This window comes from Myotis daubentonii, chromosome 3 (assembly GCF_963259705.1).
Source record: "Myotis daubentonii chromosome 3, mMyoDau2.1, whole genome shotgun sequence".
Classification (NCBI taxonomy): domain Eukaryota; kingdom Metazoa; phylum Chordata; class Mammalia; order Chiroptera; family Vespertilionidae; genus Myotis; species Myotis daubentonii.
The window spans coordinates 123,735,472-123,756,492 of NC_081842.1; the positions used below are offsets into that span (position 1 = coordinate 123,735,472).

The 21,021-nt window shown below is 40.5% G+C and overlaps 1 protein-coding gene across 1 annotated transcript in view; it reads right to left on the bottom strand.

Annotated features, from left to right (window-relative positions):
* GMDS (GDP-mannose 4,6-dehydratase) overlaps window positions 1-21,021 on the bottom strand; it is a 721,370-nt gene that overhangs the window by 74,780 nt on the left and 625,569 nt on the right. The window contains exon 9 of the mRNA XM_059688410.1: window positions 19,297-19,393. Within this exon, the coding sequence (XP_059544393.1) occupies window positions 19,297-19,393 (97 nt within the window). The remainder of the gene's footprint in view (window positions 1-19,296; window positions 19,394-21,021) is intronic.

Consider the following 21,021-nt stretch of genomic DNA (forward strand, 5'->3'; position numbering starts at 1 on the left):
TCGCAGCACTAGGACTTGGAAGGAACTGTTTTGATCCACATTCCTTCTCTTTTCCTTTCCTATTCATCTGACCCATGGACCCGCTTAGAGTTCTTCATTTACTTACTAGATGTTTTAGCAAGAGAGCCATACTCAACCAGGCCGCTTCTCTTCATCTGAGAACTGTGACGGTAAAGAAGACTATTTTAGATGCCTGTTTTAGAAAGCATACCCAGAGCCTACTCCAGGGCAGTGGACTGAATTTTTCACCAAAACAAGTTCACAAAGAGGACGACACTGCAAGCCCTACTAGGAAAATCTTCTCTGTAACCCACACAAACTTTAGAAATTTAAACAAAACTGTTCTAAATGACAGTCACTTATCTCATACAATCATATATTAGAATTTTAGTCCATACTTAACAGAAAAAAAATGCTGAAGATTCCAGTGAAGAGAGGGATAGAGAACATGCCATTAATTTCTGACAGACTTTGGCTCACTGTAGTGACTCACTGGTCTATACTTCTCACCTTGTCATTCGCTAAGTTTTGGAGGTGGAACAGCAGAGGAACATGTGAGATGGGCAATGTTGAAGCAACAATGAAGTGTCTCTTTGCTGTGCGACACTTCACATATACAGTCTCAGAGGAGGTAAAAGAAAGATGGTAGCTCCTGACGAGAGCATGTCTTGTTAGCAGCTCAAAGTTAAAAATATCCCCATTTGGCAGGTGTACTTCCTCAGACAAAGCAGCCTGGGATGCATTCTGCATGCATGCTGTTACTGTGCTGTGCTTTCAAGACATCTGATGTGAGGGTCTCCTATGGGGGTATACAACAGTGTACCCACAACACACCAGTGGATGCCCACGGGCATCTGGCCCTAGAGTCAGACTGTAACATCTCCATTACCAGTGCTTCCCAAAGAGGCACCAAGAAACAGCTCCGGTATGTTAGCTCATTTAAAATGCTTGGGATACAGTAAAGAGGAAGTTGCAGGGTGGGGAGTGGGGGAGGGCAACCAAAACTCATGAAAAAGATAATTTTAGAAAAGATGAACAAAAAGAAGGGAAGATCAGCAAAAACAGGAGAAGATAAGAAGGGGCAGAAAAGAACTTATAAAAAGGGAATACACAGAAAAAGGGATAGAAATGGGATATGAATTTTGTTTAAAGGTTGAATGCATAGATGTGAAATGTAAACTCAACACTCATCTTGCCATAGAATCTCAACTAGAAAAAAAAAAGAGAAAAATATTTTATACCTTTCTTGCTATTAGGATTTAAAGTGTATTACATGGGTTTAATTCTCTTCACACTGGAAATGGTTGGAAAGCATGAGGATGGTTCTTTGATATGACATACACGTGTTCATTAACTTATCCTCTACTGTGTACCAGGTACCATCCAAGGCCAGCAGATGCCATTCCTGCTTTCAGGGTCCCAGGTGGGGACAGCACATCACAGTACATGGGGCCAGTACTTCAAGAGGTCTGAGTGCTAACTGCCTGAGGAAATAGGAGAAGGTTCACCAATGGGCTGACATTTGTATAGGGCCTTTAGACTCACAATTCATTTGTGTGTTTTTTCAATATGCCTATTGAGGTTAGTGGGAAAATATTCATTGTTATGTTACAGTGGAAACATGGAGAGCTTCAGAGCTTTTTAGAAGATTTATAACAGCACTGGGAGGAAAAGTGTTGAGACTTATACCTTTTAAATTTATACTGCAAGCCAGTAGGATATATCCAAATTGTCACTATCCCTTCTTTTAAATTTTAGAATTTCAATAAGGGAATTTGGCACTCTCTAATCTTCCAAAAATAAAACTAATTCACAAATAGATATTGCTTTTCAACAGCCTCTTAACTTACCTTAGAGAAAATTTGACATATTCCCAAAAGTTCAGCAAGTGGTTTTAGATTATCTCATTAGGGACATTTTCTCTGCTAATCTATTTTCCAAAAATAATAGAGGAAAAAAACAGGACTTAAAAGGCAGTGTCTTTATAACAGCACTACTGCACAGCATTCATTTCATTCTCAGTATGTTTCAAGTGTGTATTTCTCTGATACATTATCTGTATATTGCATGTGTGCTCACCACTCAAAGTCAAATCATCCTCTGTCACCATATATTTGGCCCCATTTACCCTTACTATTCCCTCTATATATACCCTTACTATTCCCTCTATATATACCCTTATTATTTCCCTTACTATTACCCCCATTCCCTCTGGTAACCACCACACTGTTGTCTATGCCTATGAGTTTCAGTTTTATATCCTACATATGAGTGAAGTCATATGTTTCTTGGCTTTTTCCGTCTGAGTTATTTCCCTTAGCATAATATTCTCAAGGTCTATCCATGTTGTCACAAATGGCAGTATTTCATCTTTTCTTATGGCTGAGTAGTATTCCATTTTTAATATGTAGCACATCTTCTTTATCTAATCCTCCATCCAAGGATACTTTGGTTGTTTCCATGTCTTGGCCACTGTGAATAATGCTATAATGAACATAGGGGTGCATATATCTTTGTGAATAAATGTTTTCAAATTTTTTGGGTAGATGCCTAGAAAAGGGATTGCTGGGTCATACGGTAACTCTATTTTTTGAGGAACCACCATATTATTTTCCATAGTGGCTGTATGAGTTTACATTTCCACCAGCAGTAAATGAGGGTTCCTTTTTCTGCAAACCTCTCCAACATGTTACTACTTGTCTTGTTGACAATAGCCATTCTAACAGGTGTGAGGTGGTATCTCATTGTAGTTTTTTTTGTGTGTATGTGTGTGTTTTTTTGTTTGTTTGTCAATTCTCACCCGAGGATATTTTTTCCATTTATTTTTAGAGAGAGTAGAAGGGAAGGGGAGAGACACAGAGAGAGAAATATTGATGTGAGAGAGACACATTGATTAGTTGTCTCCAGCAGGCACCCTGCTGGGGGCTGGGGATAGAGCCTGCAACCAAGATACATCCCCTTGACCAGAATCGAACCCGAGCCCTTCAGTCTGAGGGCCAACACTCCAACCACTGAGCAAAACTGGCTAGAGCTTATTGTAGTTTTGATTTACATTTCCCTAATTGCTAGTGAAGTTGAGCATCTTTTTATATAACTGTTGGCCATTTGTATGTCTTCTTGGGAGAAATGTCTATTCAGATTCTCTGCCCATTTTTTCCCTTTTTAAAATTTATTTTTTATTTCAGAGGAATGGAGAGGCAGAGAGAGATAGAAACATCAGTGATAAGAGAGAATCATTGATGGCCGCCTCCTGCATGCCCCATACTGGGGATCGAACCCCAAACCTGGGCATGTGCCCTGACTGGGAATCAAACCATGACCTCCTGGTTCATAGGTTGACACTCAACCACTGATCCATACTGGCCATTTTTAAATTGGATTATTTGTTTGGTGTTGAGTTATATGAGTTCTTTTTTTTTTTTGACTTAACATTTTTAAAATTTTTTTATTTAAATCAATTTTCAATTACAGTTGCCATAAAATATTACATTAGTTTCAGGTGTACACTCCAGTGATTAGACATTATACAGATTACTAACAGATCATCCTGATAAATCTAGTCAGTACCCATCTGACACCATAGTTATTACAATATATTGACTATATTCCTTATACTTTACTTTACATCCCCATGACTATTCTGTAACAACCAATTTGTACTTCTTAATCCCTTCACCTTTTCCACGGACCCCCCCAACTCCCTTCACATCTGGCAATTATGAAAATGTCCTCTCCATCTATGAGTGTACCAGTATTTCTGCTCTGCTTCTTTGTTTTTAAAGATCCATTTGTTGACAGATATGTATTTATTCCATTTTATTGTTCATAATTTTTTATTAAAGACTCTTTAACATTTCATATGATACTTGTTTGGTGGTGAACTCCTTTAGCTTTCCTTTGTCTGGGAAGTTCTTTATGTCCTTCCATTCTAAATGATAGCTTTGCTCTGTAGAGAAACCCTTGGTTGTAGGTCTCTGCTTTTCATCACTTTGGATATTTATTGCCACTTCCTTCAAGAAATCAAGGGAGCTTCCCAGTCTTATGGGAGCTCCCTTGTAGGTAACTAAATGATTTTCTCTTGATGCTTTTAAGATTATCTGTTTGTCTTTAACCTTTTGAATTTTACTGTGTCTTGGTATGGGCCTCTTTACTTGGGCCTCGTCTTGCTTCCTGGTCTTATATGTCTGTGCCCTTCACCAAGTTAGGAAAGTTTTCTGTCATTGCTTTTTCAAATAGGTTTTCAATATCTTGCTCTCTCTCTTCTCCTTCTGGCACTCCCATGATGCAAATGTTGGTATGCTTGACATTGTCCCAGAGGCTCCTTAGACTATTCTCATTTTTAAAAATTCTTTCTTCTTTTTTCTGTTCTGATTGGATGTTTTTCACTTCCTTATATTCCCAATTGCTGATTTGATTCTTGGCCTTACCTACTCTGTTGGTTCCCTGTAAATTACTCTTCATTTCAGTTAGTGTATACTTCATTTCTAACTGGTCCTTTTTCATGTCTTTGGTGTTCTCATTAAGATTCTTGAAATTCTCACTAAGTCCCTTGTAGTTCTCATTAAGTTCCTTGAGCATCCTTATAACTATTGTTTTGAACTCTGTATCTAGTAATTTTCTTCATTCCATTTCATTTAGTACTTTTTTTTCTTCTTCTTGAGATTTCTTCTGTTCTTTCATTTGTGACATGTTTCTTTGTCTCTGCATTTTGGCTGCTTTCTTGTGTTTGTTTATATGTATTAGGTAGAGCTGCTGTGTCTCCCAGACTTGACAGAGTGGCCAGTTGTAGTAGGTGTCCTATAGGGTCTAGTTGCACAGCCTCTCTGATCACTCAACCTGGCACTCCAGTTGTGCAACCACTCCTCCTGTGGCCTGTGTAGACCCTCCTGTTGTAGTTGAGCCTTGACTGCTATTAGCACATCAATGGCAGGGATTTACCACCCCCCCCCCGCCCTCCCCCCGCCCCCCCGCCCAATCTGATGCAAGGACTGTCTGCCATCACTGACTGCTACTGATCAGCTGTGCAGGGGGCCCTCCTCACAGAGCTGGACTTACTTCAGTAGGCCTATGGTACCCACTAAAACTGCCCCTTGAGTGTGTCACTGTGGAGGTGGTTGGGTGATGTTTTGAGGTGGTGTGAAGCTGGCCATGAAATGCACTGGCTCTGGGGCCTCCTGGGAGATACAGGCCTGATCTTAGAAGTCAGGCCGCTGTACCCCCATAGCCATTGAAGACAAGCTTCACACACCCAAGGGTCAGTCTGGGACCTGCTCCTGCCCTCGCAGATAAGGTGGAACTAAAACTCCAAACCACTACAAAGTGGCCTTGGCTCTGCCCACTCAACTCCGCAGGACAAAGACTGTATGAGTTATATATTTTGGATATTAACCCCTATTGGAGCTGTTGTTTGCAAATACCTTCTCCCATTTGGTTGGTTGCCTTTTCGTTTAGTTGGCAGTTTCTTTTGCTGTGCAGAAGCATTTTAATTTGATATAGTCCCATTCATTTACTTTTGTCTTTACTTCCCTTGCCTTTGGGGTCAAATTCATAAAATGGTCTCTATGACCAAGGTCCATAAGTTTAGTACCTATGTTTTCTTCTATATAATTTGTTGTTTCAGATCTTCTATTTAGGTCTTTGATCCATTTTGAATTAATTTTTGGTACATGGGGACAGACTGAAGTCTGATTTTATTCTTTTGCCATGTGGCTTTCCAATTTTCCCAGCACCATTTATTGAAGAGGCTTTCTTTTCTTCATTGTATATTTTTTACTCCATTGTCAAAAATTATTTGCCTATATATGTGTGGTTTTATTTCTGGACTCTCAATTCTGTTCCAGTAGTCAATGTGTCTTTTTTTCTGCCAATACCATGGTGTTTTGATTATCGTAGCTCAGTAGTATATTCTAAAGTCAGGTAGTGTGAAACCTGCAACTTTGTTCATTTTTCTGGGGATTACTTTAGCTAGTCAGGGTCTTTTGTGTTTCCATATAAATCTAATGATTTAAAAAATATTTTATTTTATTTTATTGATTTTTAGAGAGAGAGAAAGGGAGAGGGAGAGAGAGAGGAACATTAATGTGAGAGTGAAACAATGATTGGCTGCCTCCTGCACACCTCCTATCGGGGATCAAGCCCACAACTTGGACATATGCCCTGACTGGGAATGGAACACATAACCTTTTGGTGCTCAGGATGATGCCCAATCAACTGAGCCAGGCTGACCATGGCTGACAATTTTTTTGTTCTATTTCTTTTTAAAATGTCATTGGGATTTTGATGGGGATTGCATTAAATCTGTATATTGCTTTGGGTAATATGGACATTTTAACTATGTTGATTCTTCCAATCCATGAACAAGTAATATCTTCTCATTTCATTGTGTCTTTTTTAATCTATTTTAATAATGCTTTGTAGTTTTCAGTATATAGGTCTTTATATATTTTGGATATTAACCCCTTGTTGGAGCTGTTATAACTTGTTTATTCATAGGTATTTTATTCTTTTGGTTTCAATTACAAAAGAAATTGTGTGTTTTTTTAAATTTCTTTTTCTGAAATTTCGTTGTTAGTATATAGGAATGCAGGTTTTTGTACATTGTAAGATTTTTGTACATTGACATCATATCTTGAAATTTTACTGTATTTGTTTATTGTTTCTAATAGTTTTTTGGTGGAGTCTTCAGGGTTTTCTGTATAAAGAGTCATGTTACCTGCAAAAACTGACACTTTTACTTCATCATTCCCAATTTGGATGCCTTTTTTTTCTTTCTCTTGCCGGTTTGCTCTAGCTAGGGCTCCCAGCACAATGTTGAATAAGAGTGGTGGTAGTGGACATCATTGTCTTGTTCCTGATCTTAGAGGAAAAGCTTTCAGTTTTTCACCATTGAGTATATTAGCTAGGAGATTGTCATATATAGCCTTTATTATGTAGAGGTAATTTTTTTCTATACCCATTTTAGTGAGTTTTTAATCATAAATGGATGTTGTATCTTATCAAATGCTTTTTCTGCATTTATTTTTAGATCATATGATTTTTTAAAAATATATTTTATTGAGTTTTTACAGAGAGGAAAGGTAAGAGATAGAGAGTTAGAAACATCGATGAGAAAGAAACATCGACCAGCTGCCTCCTGCACACTCCCCACTGGGGATGTGCCCGCAACCAAGGTACATGCCCTTGACCGGAATCGAACCCAGGACCCTTCAGTCTGCAGGCCGATGCTCTATCCACTGAGCCAGACCGGTTTCGGCTAGATCATATGATTTTTATTCTTTGTTTTGTTAATGTGGTGTATTACATTGATGGATTTGTGTATGCTGAAGCATCCTTGTGTCCCTGGAATGAACCCCATTTGATTGTGATGTATATTTTTTATTTTTATTTTTTAGTGATTTGAGAGAGAGAGAGAGAGAGAGAGAGAGAGAGAAACACCAATGATGAGAGAGAATCATTGATCGCTGCCTCCTGCATGCCCCCTGCTGGGGATCGAGCCTGCAACCCAGGAATGTGCCCTTGACTGGAATAGAACCTGGGACACTTCAGTCTGCAGGCTGGCACTCTATTCATTGAGCCAAACCAGCTAGCGCTGATGTATTTTTTAAAATATATTTTTGTAGAGAGAACAACCAAGATGGCAGCATAGGGTATATACCTGTACGTGCCGCTCCCCACAACCACATTAAAACTACAATGAAAAGACAAAACGGTGATCATCCAGAACCACGGGAAAGCTGGCTGAGTGGAAATTCTATAACTAGAAGGAAAAAAAAAAAGTGCACTGAGGCTGGGTAGGAGGTGCGGAGGCTCCAAGAGCAGAGGTACAGAGGCGTGTGAACCAGGCTGCTCCTGGGTGCACGGGAAGGGAGATACAAGCTCCTGAATTCACTGACCTCCTTTCCAGCGAGTCTCTAGGGACCCAGACTCCTACGGGGAGAAACTAGACTGTCTGGCATCAGGTTGGAAAGGGAGGGTGGCTTTCTTGCAGAACTGCTCGTAGGGATCATTACTGTGGGGGCGCGGGACTCGGGGACGCAGAGACACTGAAACATGGAGATGCGCGGAGTCACGGAGATGGCTGACGACAGCCATCACTGTTTGCTCCGCCCCAGTGATTCTCTGAGATCCCGCCCCACCCAAGCTGTGCGCAGCAGCGCAAATGAATCACTTGCCCTTTTGTAGCCTAACCTAACAAACTGCAGCTGGGTCAGAGAGCTCCAAAATTTCCAAACCCCAAACAAAAAGGAGAAATCTGCAGATCTCACGGTAGTTCCTGCTGGGTGGACTCACAGTGGTTGAATTTGCGCCTCCTTGGAGATCCAGAAGCCAGTGTACCCAGTGGTCAGAAACCAGATTTCAACTCCTCACATTCATAAGTGACACGCTAAAGAGGCAGACTCAGTGAGCACCAAAGCCCCACTGAAGCAAATCCTGCCCCATAAGGGTGTCTCCAGCACAGTAGTTCTTCCACTATAGACACAGCAGGTCCTCACAGCCAATTGGCCTGGAGGTCATTTCCTCCCAGGGGTACCAACAGCATTTAAGGCTTAACTACAACAGGACTGTGCAGACAGCCCACGGAGGGGTGCACCAAGAGTGTCCACCTCAGGTGATTGGGGAGGCGGAGCCACTGGGCCCACTGGGACACCTACCACACAAAGCCACTCTGTCAACACAGGGAAGCGGCCAAGATGCAGAGACAAAGAAACATGTCACAAGTGGAAGAAATGGAGGAAAGCAGATTACTGGATTTGGAGTTCAAAACCACAGTATAAGGTTACTCAAGAATCTTCTATAAACCTCCGAGGAACTTAGTGAGACCTTCAAGGATCTTAATGAGAATGCCAAAAAAAAAAAAAAAATGGAAAAGGACCAGTCAGAAATTAAGCATACACTGACTGAAATAAAGAATAATATACAGAGATCCAACAGAAGACTAGAGGATTCCAAGAATCAAGTCAAAGATTTGAAATACGAAGAAGCAAAAAACACGCATCCGGAAAAGCAAAAAGAAAAAAGAATCCAAAAATATGAAGATAGTCTAAGGAGCCTCTGGGACAATTTCAAACGTACCAACATCTGAATTATGGGGGTACCAGAAAAAGAGAGAGAGCAAGATATTGAAAGCCTATTAGAAGAAATAATGACCGAAAACTTCCCCTACCTGATGAAAGAAATAGACTTACAAGTCCAGGAAGCGAAGAGAACACCAAATAAGAGGAATCCAAAGCGGACCACACCAAGACACATCATAATTAAAATGCCAAGGGCAAAAGACAAAGAGAGAATCTTAAAAGCAGCAAGAGAAAAAAAGTGAGTTACCTACAAGGGAGTACCCATACGACTGTCAGCTGATTTCTTAACAGAAACTATGCAGGCCAGAAGGGAGTGGCAAGAAATATTCAAAGCGATGAATGGCAAGATCCTACAACCAAGATTACTTTACCCAGCAAAGCTATCATTCAGAATTGAAGGTCAGATAAAGAGCTTCACAGATAAGAAAAAGCTAAAGGAGTTCATCACCACCAAACCAGCATTATATGAAATGCTGAAAGGTATTCTTTAAGAAGAGGAAGAAGAAAAAGGTAAAGATAAAAATTATGAACAGCAAATACATATCTATCAACAAGTGAATCTAAAAATCAAGTGAATAAAATGAACAGAGTAAACTGGTGAATATAATAGAACCAGAGGCATGCAAAGGGAGTGGACTGACAATTCTTGGGGGGAAATGGGTGGGGGGGTGCAGGAAGAGACTGGACAAAAATCGTACACCTATGGATGAGGACAGTGGCGGGGGTAAAGGCATGGGGTGGGGTGGGAACCAGGTAGAGGGGAGCTGTGGGGGGAAAAAAGAGGAATAACTGTAATTATCTGAACAATAAAGATTTATTAAAAAATATATATTTTTGTATTTGATAGTATTTTGTTTAAGATTTTTGCATCTGTATTTATAAGAGATATTGGTCTGTAGTTTTCTTTTTTTATGCTGTCCTTGCCATGTTTTGGTATCAGGGCTATGTTGGCCTCATAAAATGTGTTAGGAAGTACTGTCCCTTCTTCAATTTTTTGGAAGAGTTTGAGAAGAAAAGGTGCCACTGAGAAGAGAAGAATATGTTTTAAAAACACACATTTAGATTGATCTTGAAATGACTGTTAAGAACCCATGTTTATGAAATAAACAAATCTCTCTTATGAAAGTAAGCTCTTCCCTAGTCTCAATTTTACCTTTTAATCTCTAAAACAACTGTGAACTGTTTAAGAATTCAAATCAAACACGATACTTTAACTTAATAGAATAGGTGAGAGGACATTTCCAGAATTTGAACCAGTCAGAGGTTAACGGCATGTACCACAAGACAGATCGGTAGTCTTAGAAAGAACAGGGGCTATGGAGCATAAGGATAACATGTGGCTGGGTTTTAAGACTTCAGACAGCAAGGAAAGAGAAGGTAAAAACAAAGGAAGAAAAAGAAGATGAAAATGAAGGAGGAGGAGCAGCTGGCTGGCTGCAGACAGGCTGGGGGTGTGGAGGTGGGGCCTGAGGACTGCTATCTCGGGGCGAAGGGATGGGCTGGCAGGAACATCTGTGGTGAGGAGCCTTGCTTCTCATTACTCCCATGCTGAGCTCGCTCTCTCCACAGGACAGGGTCCCTGCATGAAGGTTCATTCCCAGGACACCTCCTGCCCTGACCTGGAATGCTCTCTCTCAAACCACAAATCTTTCTAAAACCCTACTCTAAATCTCCCTTTCTTTAGGACGCCTTTCTTGTCTCTTTGCCTGGTGTTCCCTCAGACTTAAGAATGGTGTGTTCTCATTTATAGCTGCCCAAGTGCATGTTAATGGTATTTTTTTTTGAGTGTGTATATTATGAAACGTTAAACTGACAATTAACTAGAGTCCTCCATTTCTTATTTCTCCTCCAAGTGATTAATAATGTGCTTTCCAAACAAGAGAAAACACTGAACCGGCAACAGTTCAAAGTGGTTAATCCAGTGTTCCCTGCCAACAGAATATACCCTGCGCTCCAAGAACGCTCCAGCCTCCCAAGGCACACAGCTCCGCCATCCCTTCAGTCTATCTGTGAAACCTGATTCAGACTTCTGACCCCTGGAATTGTAAGATAATGTATCTGTGCAGTGTTATGCTGCTACATTTATGATAATTTGTTATAGCAGCACTAGGAGACCAACACAGGTTTTAGATGGTATAAGTGCCATCCAGGCTCCAGGAGTAAGAACAAAGGTAGGTTTTTCATTGAGGTTTCTGAGGCAGTAGTGAAGGGTTTGGTTGGCAGTAAACATGGACATGGCTGCTCTCTGGCCTGTTATGGATACTTAGGCACTGGGCAGCCATAGAACTTGCTCGATGTCAGGGCCTGCTACAGCCACTAGGGACATACAGTGCAGGCTGAATCAAAACAGAAGGCCACCAGTTCAACCCCCCATCTTCCACCATGATCATCATTTCTATCATCAGGTCAAGAAGAATAGCCATGTGTGCATGAAGTTATATAAATACAAAGCAAAGGAAGTATTGAAGCCCAGCTGATGTGGTTCAGTGATTGAGCATCAACCCATGAACCAAGAAGTTGCTGGTTCAATTCCAGGTAAGGGCACATGCCCGGGTTGTGGGCTCTATCCCCTGCAGGGGGCATGCAAGAGGCAACCAATTGATGACATTTCTCTCTCATTGATAATGTTTCTATCTCTTTATTCCTCTCCCTTCCTCTCTCTCTCTCTTAAAAAAAAAAGTATTTAAATAAAAGAAGACCTCAAGAGTGGATGAGCTCAAGTATCCTTTCAGATGCCTCTTGATAACCAATGATTCCACAGAGGTGTAATGATGATGATAGTAATTAATGATGATGACAGTAATAAAAATGATAAGATGCAGGGCAGAGTACCTTGTATTTACATAAGCCATTTGATCTTTAGGAACCCTAAAATACTTTGTACCCTGACTTCTAGGACACATCAGTTTGGAATCAGGCCTCTGCTTACCTCTGAAATTCAGTCTTGCCTGGATTGAAATGAAGTATTCATCTGTCAGTTAATATAAACTCTTTGGTATTCCCCCTTTAAATCTTGAAGGCAGGGAATAATTATCCTAGGGTAAGAGATACTTTAGTCTGGCCCTAGACCCTGGAATACAAATCCTTAATTTGTGAACTCTGAATTCTTAACCCACTTTTTCAAAACGTGTTTCTGAAACCAACCTCCTGGAATTCAAACTTGCCCAGCTTTGTGACTAGGCTTCTTGATCTTCTCTCCTCTTTGCTCCTCCCCAAACATTCTCTTTCAGGGTCCCCATCTCAGTGCTTCAACTCTCAGCACCTGCACACCCTTCTACGCCAGGCCTCTAGCCCCTACTCCTGCTTGACGTTCCTACATGGCTATCCCTGAGGCACATGAGTTTAACAGACCTTAATGCCTTCCCCTGCAAACTATGTCCTCTTCCTCCATCTCTCCTGTGGGTCATGCCATCACTGTTGGCCCACCACCCTTCACTCTTCAGCCTCTACTCCAGCGGTCACTTTCCATTTCTGCCTGTCTTTCACATATGAGCATCCAATTGGATCCCCAATCCTGTGGTTGCCATCTCTATGATGTCCCGACGTCTGTCATTGTTTTTCTCACCCCACTGTCCAAGAGGAAGCCTTGACAGATAGGAGCCCAAAGCTGGTATACACAAATTACATTTTAGTAGACTCCGAATATTTGGTGTCCACAAGTGAATAATGTGCTAGGAGGAAAAAAATCAATCTTGGACAGGAATAGTTAACTTTATTGGAATAGGGTGGAGGAAGAACACCATGGATAGTATTATTTATGAAATCTCCTTGCATATTTTTAAATTATAATTATTTTAGAAGGTAAATATGACTTGATAGAACAGAAAAGCATCGCTGAGTTGTTTAAAAAACAAGCGGAAATAGGGATTTCTAAAATTCCAGCACAAAGATCCTATTGGTTGGAAGAAATGAAGAGTGGGCAGGTGGTCACGTTGGTGATGGACAGTCTCCCATAAGCACTTCTATTCGTTCAGGGCCTGGTATAAGAGCTAGTTTATGTAGAAGCTGAGCTCAAGTACTAACATTCCTAAGGAAAGCAGCTATACAGGCTGAAACAAATTTCCGAGATTTTCGAATTTATTTTGCAGATGTCAAGAGGCCGACAGTACAATTACAAATGAGGCTGGTCATTATCTGCACAGCTTTTTTAAAGAAAGAAGGTACAGATTTTGTAGGAATTCCCCATTGGCAAAGGGAATGAAATCATCTATATTAAGGACACCAGCAATACAAAAGGTATTTTAAAATAAGAGACTGCATGTAGTTATGTATACTCATAAAGATTTTTCAGTCTTGAAAGACATGCTTCTAATCTGTATCTAATCATAAGAACCTTCCAGGAAAACTAGAAGGAAGTGGGGGGCATGTTAGTCAGCACACAATCACTATTTTAGTAGCTATGAAATGCTCTTGAGGGGACAGCCACTGAGGAAAGAACACAGGCTTGATGAGGAATGCTATCCATGCCTGGGGGTTTTGTACGGGACCCTATGAAGTATGGAAAACCAAAGAGAGTGAAACTTAAAGCTCTCTTGGTTAAGTCCCAGGAAGGAAAGGGCAAGAAAGGCCAATGTGATTAAGGAAGGACATAAAGATTACCAGGAGGAGCCTAAAAGGGAGTCTCAAAATCTATAAACAGCGACTCATAGAAAAAAACACACAACTCATAAAATGCAAGTAGTAAGAAGTTCGGAGATTACTTATAAAAGAGGAAACATTCACCTTAGCCAGGTTGGCTCAGGGGATAGAACATCAGCCTGCGGACTGAAGGGTCCCAGGTTCCATTCTGGTCAAGGGCACATGCCTGGGTTGCAGGTTCAATCCCCAGAAGGGGCGTGCAGGAGGCAGCTGATCAATGATTTTCTCTCATCATTGATGTTTCTATTTCTCTCTCCCTCTCCCTTTCTCTCTGAAAGCAATAAAAATATATGTTAAAATAAAAAAAAAGAGGAAACACTCTGATGGGGCCTTAGCAACAACACTGCACATGCTGTGTCTGACAGTTACAAAAGCAGAAATGCTGGGATGTGAAAATTGGAAGGGACCTCCCAGAAGGAGCAGTCCAGCCTCTCTGTTTCCACCTCAAGGAATGCAGGAAGAAGGACCCGCCCCTCATTTGCTCTCTCTGTGTCTTCTTACACAGGCTCCCACCAGTCACACAAAGAACAAAGACAAGTGGGGGTAGAGGGTAGAACTAGAGCCTTAGAGGTCAGAAGAATCAGGACAGGAGAGATCAGCTGGCTTCTTGCAGAGCTGGGGAAGATGAAGGGATGGAGTAGAGAGGATCTAATTTCTTGCTACATGTGGGTAAGTGTGAGAATGTGGTGAGAACAGGGAGTCAAAGGGGACAGTTTCAGGACCCCAATACACAGAGATGGAACTGAGGGAAGCTCTCACTGGTATTTATATAGGTCCTCTGATGACAGATCAGGTTCCTGAGGTCTGGAAAGTGTTATGTGACATTATTCTAACCAGGGCTATGAGACAAAGCAAGCAACTATGGGCCAGTGAACTTAACATCATTTACAGAAAAACATTAGGAAAAGTATGCAGAGGGGACAAATGGACAAGCATATGGTAATTTGATTAGAAACAGGACACAAGTTTTTACTGAAGGAAGGTGCTACTCTAACTAGCTTGTTAAACTCCCTTAAAGTTATTGTTTTCTCAAGTCTAGATTTGAATTCATGTTTTTTTCTAATATCTATGAAGGGAATAAACATGAAGCATCTAAGTAAATAAAATAAAACCAATCACAATTGAGGGCATTAGAAATACAACAACAAGAAAAATTAATGTGGAAGGCAAATAATATAGCAAGAAAAAATGTAGTTCGCATCATCTACTAGAATTTCAGTTAAGATACTTTTTATGAAAAAATACGCAATTTCACTTTTAGTCTGTGACTGTGTCCCCCATGCCATTTCCTAAAATGCTCTGTAGGGAAAAAAAGATTTTTTTAAAAAAGTGGATTGAGCATTTGATGTGGTTACAAATTTGGTACATTAGGCTGAATACTTCACTAACTCAGCCTTTTTAAATTCTCCAAGTTAAACATTCTCAAACAAGAGGAAGATACCTTTGTGATTAAAGTAAGTAATAGGTCAATATCAATGTTTTTATATTTTCATTACTCCCATACCACTGAACATCTACTTAATCTTCTGAAAAAAGATCAGAAAGGACAGAAATCAAGATAAAACAAGAATAAAATAAATCAAAGTACCTATTAACATTTTCTAGTAGCTTTGATTATACCTTGTTACCTAGCTTTTATTGGTTAATCTATATAATTCACCAATGATGCCATACTACTTTTCAAAAGGTACTAGGTTTAAGTAACTGATAGAGACCTCTAATCTACAGTCTCCACAAGAACAGGGGATGTGTCTGTCTTATTTATACCATATTCCCAGGGTCTAACACAGTATTTGGTAAATAATGAATAAATGAATAACAATAACAGCATCAGACCTGGCTGGGTAGCTCAGGTGGTTAGAGCATCACCCCAATACCCAAAGGTTACAGGCTCAATCACGGGTCAGGGAACATATAAGAATCAACCAATGAATATATAGATGAGTGGAACAACAAGTCAATGTTCTCTCTTTCTCTACCTCTCTCTCTCAAATCAATAAATTAAAAAATACATCAATATTGGGTATTTTACTGTGTGCCAGATACTGTTCTAATGAGCATTTTGTATATTGGTATGTTAATTTTCAACAACTCTTTAGAAGAAGTTCTATTATCAAACCCATTTTTAAAGACACAGAAGCACTGAGAAGTGACTTGCCTAAGGGTACACAGCTAGTGATTGACAGTTTCTGAACTGCTGCAGTTGGCCCTGGGGCCCACACCTAACCACAACCCTACTTCTCTACAAATAAATGCACAATGCAATGAATCTAGGTGTAAATGTATGCACATATAGAAAACTCTATAAGAGACAGGAGTTTTAAGAGGGCAGAACTTAAACATGGATAATGCCATCACCAAATACTGGAATTCAGGGCAATGGGAAATTTAAAGTCTAATTTTTAAGATTAAGCTCTCCACAGTAGCAATATTCCTAAATGTTCAAAGGAAACCCAGAGGTTTATAAGAAGCAAAAACATGACTCTATTCAGTTCTAATTGGATGCCAGAGTCCTCAGCTCAGAACAAAAGCCTTCACTTCATATTGGTACGTAAGCAGGATTGAAGTTTCTGCAGAGGTACCGATGAGGACAGACGTTCCTGGCGCTGTGTGAACATGCTCTATAGACCAGTGATGGCGAACCTATGACATATGTGTCAGAGGTGGCACGTGAACTCATTTTTTTGGTTGATTTTTCTTTGTTAAATGGCATTTAAATATATAAAATAAATATAAAAAATATAAGTCTTTGTTTTACTATGGTTGCAAATATCAAAAAATTTCTATATGTGACATGGCACCAGAGTTAAGTTAGGGTTTTTCAAAATGCTGACACGCCGAGCTCAAAAGGTTCGCCATCACTGCTATAGACTCTCCTGGCCTCCAGGAGGAAAAGAGCCTTTCCCAGGACTAGTCTGCATCTTATTCAAAAAACAACCTAAAGCACTATGTCCCTTTAGTCTTGCTTTAGGTTACTGATGTTCTGAGACCTGATATGTCCCTCTCTTTTTTCTTTTCAAATGTTCTCTCTCTCTCTCTCTCTCTCTTTTTTTTTTCTTATCAGTCATTTTGGAACTGTTGGATGGTAAGGAGATCAAGTTTACACCCTGGGCTTTGGAGTTCCTTGTGCGCTGAAGATCTTGGGATACACATGATTAAACTTATCAGGAGAACACGCTTTTACAGAATCTGAGGATGACTGCATGGAGCCTTGGAACTGGTGAGAAGAACTTCGACACTGAGTGGGAAGGACACAGTGCAGATGTGGGAGAACTCCATCCTGCACTACACCAAGTGCTGCTGCACCTCAGAGGAGCTTGGCACTTTTCAGGACTCATGCCCAGTGACTCTCTAAATGTGTTGGCTATTAAGGCCCACACCTAAGGTAATTGAGAGCTCATTTACAAGTCAGTGCTCAGTTCTGGTCACCTTTCCACTGGAGGAGTCCTATTACCCCCAAGGCAATTCAACAAAAGGCTGTAGAATTGATCCCAGTTTTGGGAAAACTCCTTGTTCTGAGGAATGAAGTTAAAAGTTTAGTCTCCCCGTACAAGAGAAGCTTGCCCAATAGAATACCTAGTTGAAGTGGAGTGAACAAAATTAATGCAGCTTAAAGGCTAAGAAAGATGACATGCAGGTTAACATCAAAATTTAAGCAGTAAATGAGAGCATTGGGATGGGAGCTAGATCAACAAGCAAATAAAGGGGGCACAGGAAATAAGACACCACTCTTATGCTCACACAGCATTAGTGTGAATGGAGTTGCAGAACAGGTATGATAATGACATTTGAATGAACAAAGAAAGGGGGAGGGATGTAGCATCAGGACAGGAAAGAGGGGTTGACAGGACAGACTTCAAGAACTGTCTTGTTAGTCCAAGAGTCCTTTTCCTGTTCAGCAAATTCTTTTGTTATGTGTTCTTATCAATCCCACGCCTTGCCAAGTGAGAATGACAGACAGGCCATTCTTAATGACTTCCGAGCTTCTGAAACTATTTTGGTGTCAGAGAGAGAAAGAGCCATGTAAAATTGTTATAAGGATTGGGCTTTCTGTTGGCTCAGTAAATTTTCCACTCTGAGGTGACAAATTCTGTTAACATAGAAACAGTTTTGCCTGTTTATGTTATCTGTGCAAAGTTCCAGAAAACTGACACCTTGTGGCACCTCTTAGGACAGGGAAACAACGTCAGTATGGCTAGGGGCTCCGCAGGGACCTCAGTGCTTTGTCAGCAGGGTGTGCTAGGACCTTCCTCCCCCAGAGACAGAGCAAGTCCTCTGTCCTCTCCTAGGCATACCCGCCCGCATCAGCACAGGGAGTCTTTGTTCCTAGTTCCAGAGGCCCTGCCACGCCCATGCCAGGACAAAGCTTCCACTCTACAGCCCTGTCTTTGCGCACTGCTTACTTAATCTTTCCTTTTCACTTCCTCCTGGGTGCAGGGTGCAAGACTTCTTTTTTCTTTTGTTTGAAACAAGACATTTTAAAGGGTGGTTACTGATGACATAGGCACTTTCAGTCTCTCTTCACTGGGGTTTTCCTAATCTCTGAGGGGTTGTCCAACACCCAGGAATTTGGTTCAAAACACAGGTAAAACAGGTTCACAGGATTCCATTTTCAAGTTAATGGGTATGTCACTAGGAAACCCTCATGTCTGAACATTTTTCTCTGGATATGCCATTTCTGTTATCTTTAGGTATATGTAACATGTTGAGTTTTGGTCACCATGGAAGGGTGGACCATTTTAAAGTGTTAAAGCGACAACACCACACTAAAAGGTTCTATAAATTTAGGAAAGGAGGATGATCTAATAATCTACAGGTCATTTCGTAACACAGAAATCTTGATGTTTAGAAATCTATCCATGCATCTACCCATCAATCAACATTTATTAAGTACCCACTTTGTTACAGTGGAAAATATTTTTAAAAGTTCTTATCCTGAGTTTGCAGCTTTGTAAAGGGAGAAAAACATGTAAACAAATGAATATAATAATTTGTAATAGATGTTATAATATAATTATGGATAGCATATACTATAGATAAGAAGGAAGGAATAGAGACATCAGCAGTGTAGTATGTTGTCTAGAAAACAAATCAAAGAAAGACAGTACTTGAGCTGCGTGTTAATGTTCAGGGAGACCACTTATGGCTTACGTTTGTGTGTGCACATGAGTATGTGTGTGTGTGCATGTGCCTGTGTACACTGAGGAGGCAGGCAGCCTTCCAGACCTTGAGACCCTGCAGGCCATGGAGGGCCCTGTAAATCTGACATCCTGTAGGTACCTGGGATTAGCCACCAAAGCAGGGGACTAACACAATGACAGCTGTCATTGATATGAGTCTCTGTTTCCGTAGACTCACCATTTCCTTGGGTGTGTTTTACCCCTGCTTTCCTTTTTAAAGCAATGGATTCTGTGATGAGAACAACATCTCAAATTCAATTCACTGGTCTCTGGTTTGGAACATGCCCACTAAAAGACACCAGATAGCCTGATGGGGAGCTTGAAGGTTGGCTTTGGCATCCAGTGAGCATTTTCCCAGACAGCAGCCAAGTGTGGCCACACACAGGGTGGCCAGGAAACCTTACCACTTCAGTTGGTCTGTAGTATTTGAGGTCCACAGTCACATGAACTTTGCCAGTCTCTTTACATCTGCCCACTTCATTTTCATTCTTTCCTTCCCACCTGTAAAGAAGATAAACACTTAATCAGCCTTTAATTGCTTGGAAGCATTTGGCCACACTGTGATCCCTCAGGCCGGCCCAGCCTTTTCCTTGTAGTAGTAGGTAAGCTCATTAATGACAGGAGCCCTGGCTGCAGTTAACCATATTATTAGGGAACAGTGACTTTCAGAGCCTTTTCAGATCTCTTTAGAAAGGGTAGGGCTCCCTCCCTCCCCCTTTCTTTTTAAGAAAATCATGATGGGTTCAGAAGCAAGACTTTAGAAATGACCAGATTTTCAAAATAAGGAACTGGGCAACTTTCAGGGAATTTAAATATTTTTAACTTCTTTAGACTATTCCTGATTAAGTCAATTATTATGAATTAATTAATTTCTCCTGTCGCCCCCCTTTTTTAAATTTTTGTAGTTTTATGGATATTTACTATAAAGTCAATGCACTCCAGTATGGAATAAGTTTAATACCTAATTAACCATTCCTTTCACCTCTGTATTAAATATGAATTCCCTTGCTCTACATAGTCAGCAGTGGGCCTCAATACATCTCAGATGATTAAATCTCCAAAAAGTGCACAACTAATTGGTTTACTTCCTGCTAAGAGAGGGTATATTAGCGTCTCTATGCCTCCTTTAATTCAGCTATGCTGTTATTCCTTCCTTAAACACCTACAGTTGCCACAGTTAAGGATCCTGACAGTGGCCCCTCAGGTCCACACTGCACAATGCACAGGATGTGCTCATGAGCTTGAAGACCAGCTTTTCACTGGAATTTCATGCTAGGTTCCTGCCTTTTAAAGAAATAAAGCCACTGGCTTAATGTTGACCTCTGGATTTCAAAAATCTAATACCCAAACAGAAAATATTATATAATTTGAATTATCCTTATAAATGAACCATTTGGCAAAGAAGGGAAAGACATTACAAAGTAATGTTTGACGTTAATGCTTATCCCCAGAGCTAGTTTTCTTTATCAGATGAAGATGAATCCTATGATAACAGGATTCAGTGGGCCTGGATCAGTCACAGTGGGGAGTAAAGAAAAGAATAGAGCATTAAGTTAATTACTCAACGATGAATGTTCCATGTTGGCCACAGTTGTATTTTGGACACAGGTTGGGTATTAGAGACAGAAGCTGGCCTCACAGCTTCATTTCTGAGCAATCATCTGAGTATCCTATTCTCAATGAACTCTTTGGCAGCACAGGGATACCATTTCATCATTGGAGAAGCAATGAGGTTACCAGTATGCTAAATTTCAATGCACTCAAGACAACCATGAGAACATCCCACAGCACAGAGAGTTATAGCACAATGTATGGAGCACTGTGACACTGGGCCACCTGCATTTCCCAGAACTTTCATATTAATTGACTAAAAAAAGGAATGTTTGATACCTTACTTGTTTGGTTTCATCTCTTACTGTTGATCAGACTGATTTGGCAGAATCAGAGCAAAGGTTTTGGAAAATTCACCTGGAAATGGTATGTGGATGCCTTAAACTTAGAGCATGTCAAGGAAAACGCTGTGAAGTGAGAAAGCCTACAGTGATGAGGAACCTGCACATCTCTGATGGACAAAGACCACATTTTGGCTAATATCCATAGTGAGGAAGAATAATTGGTAAAGCCATAAT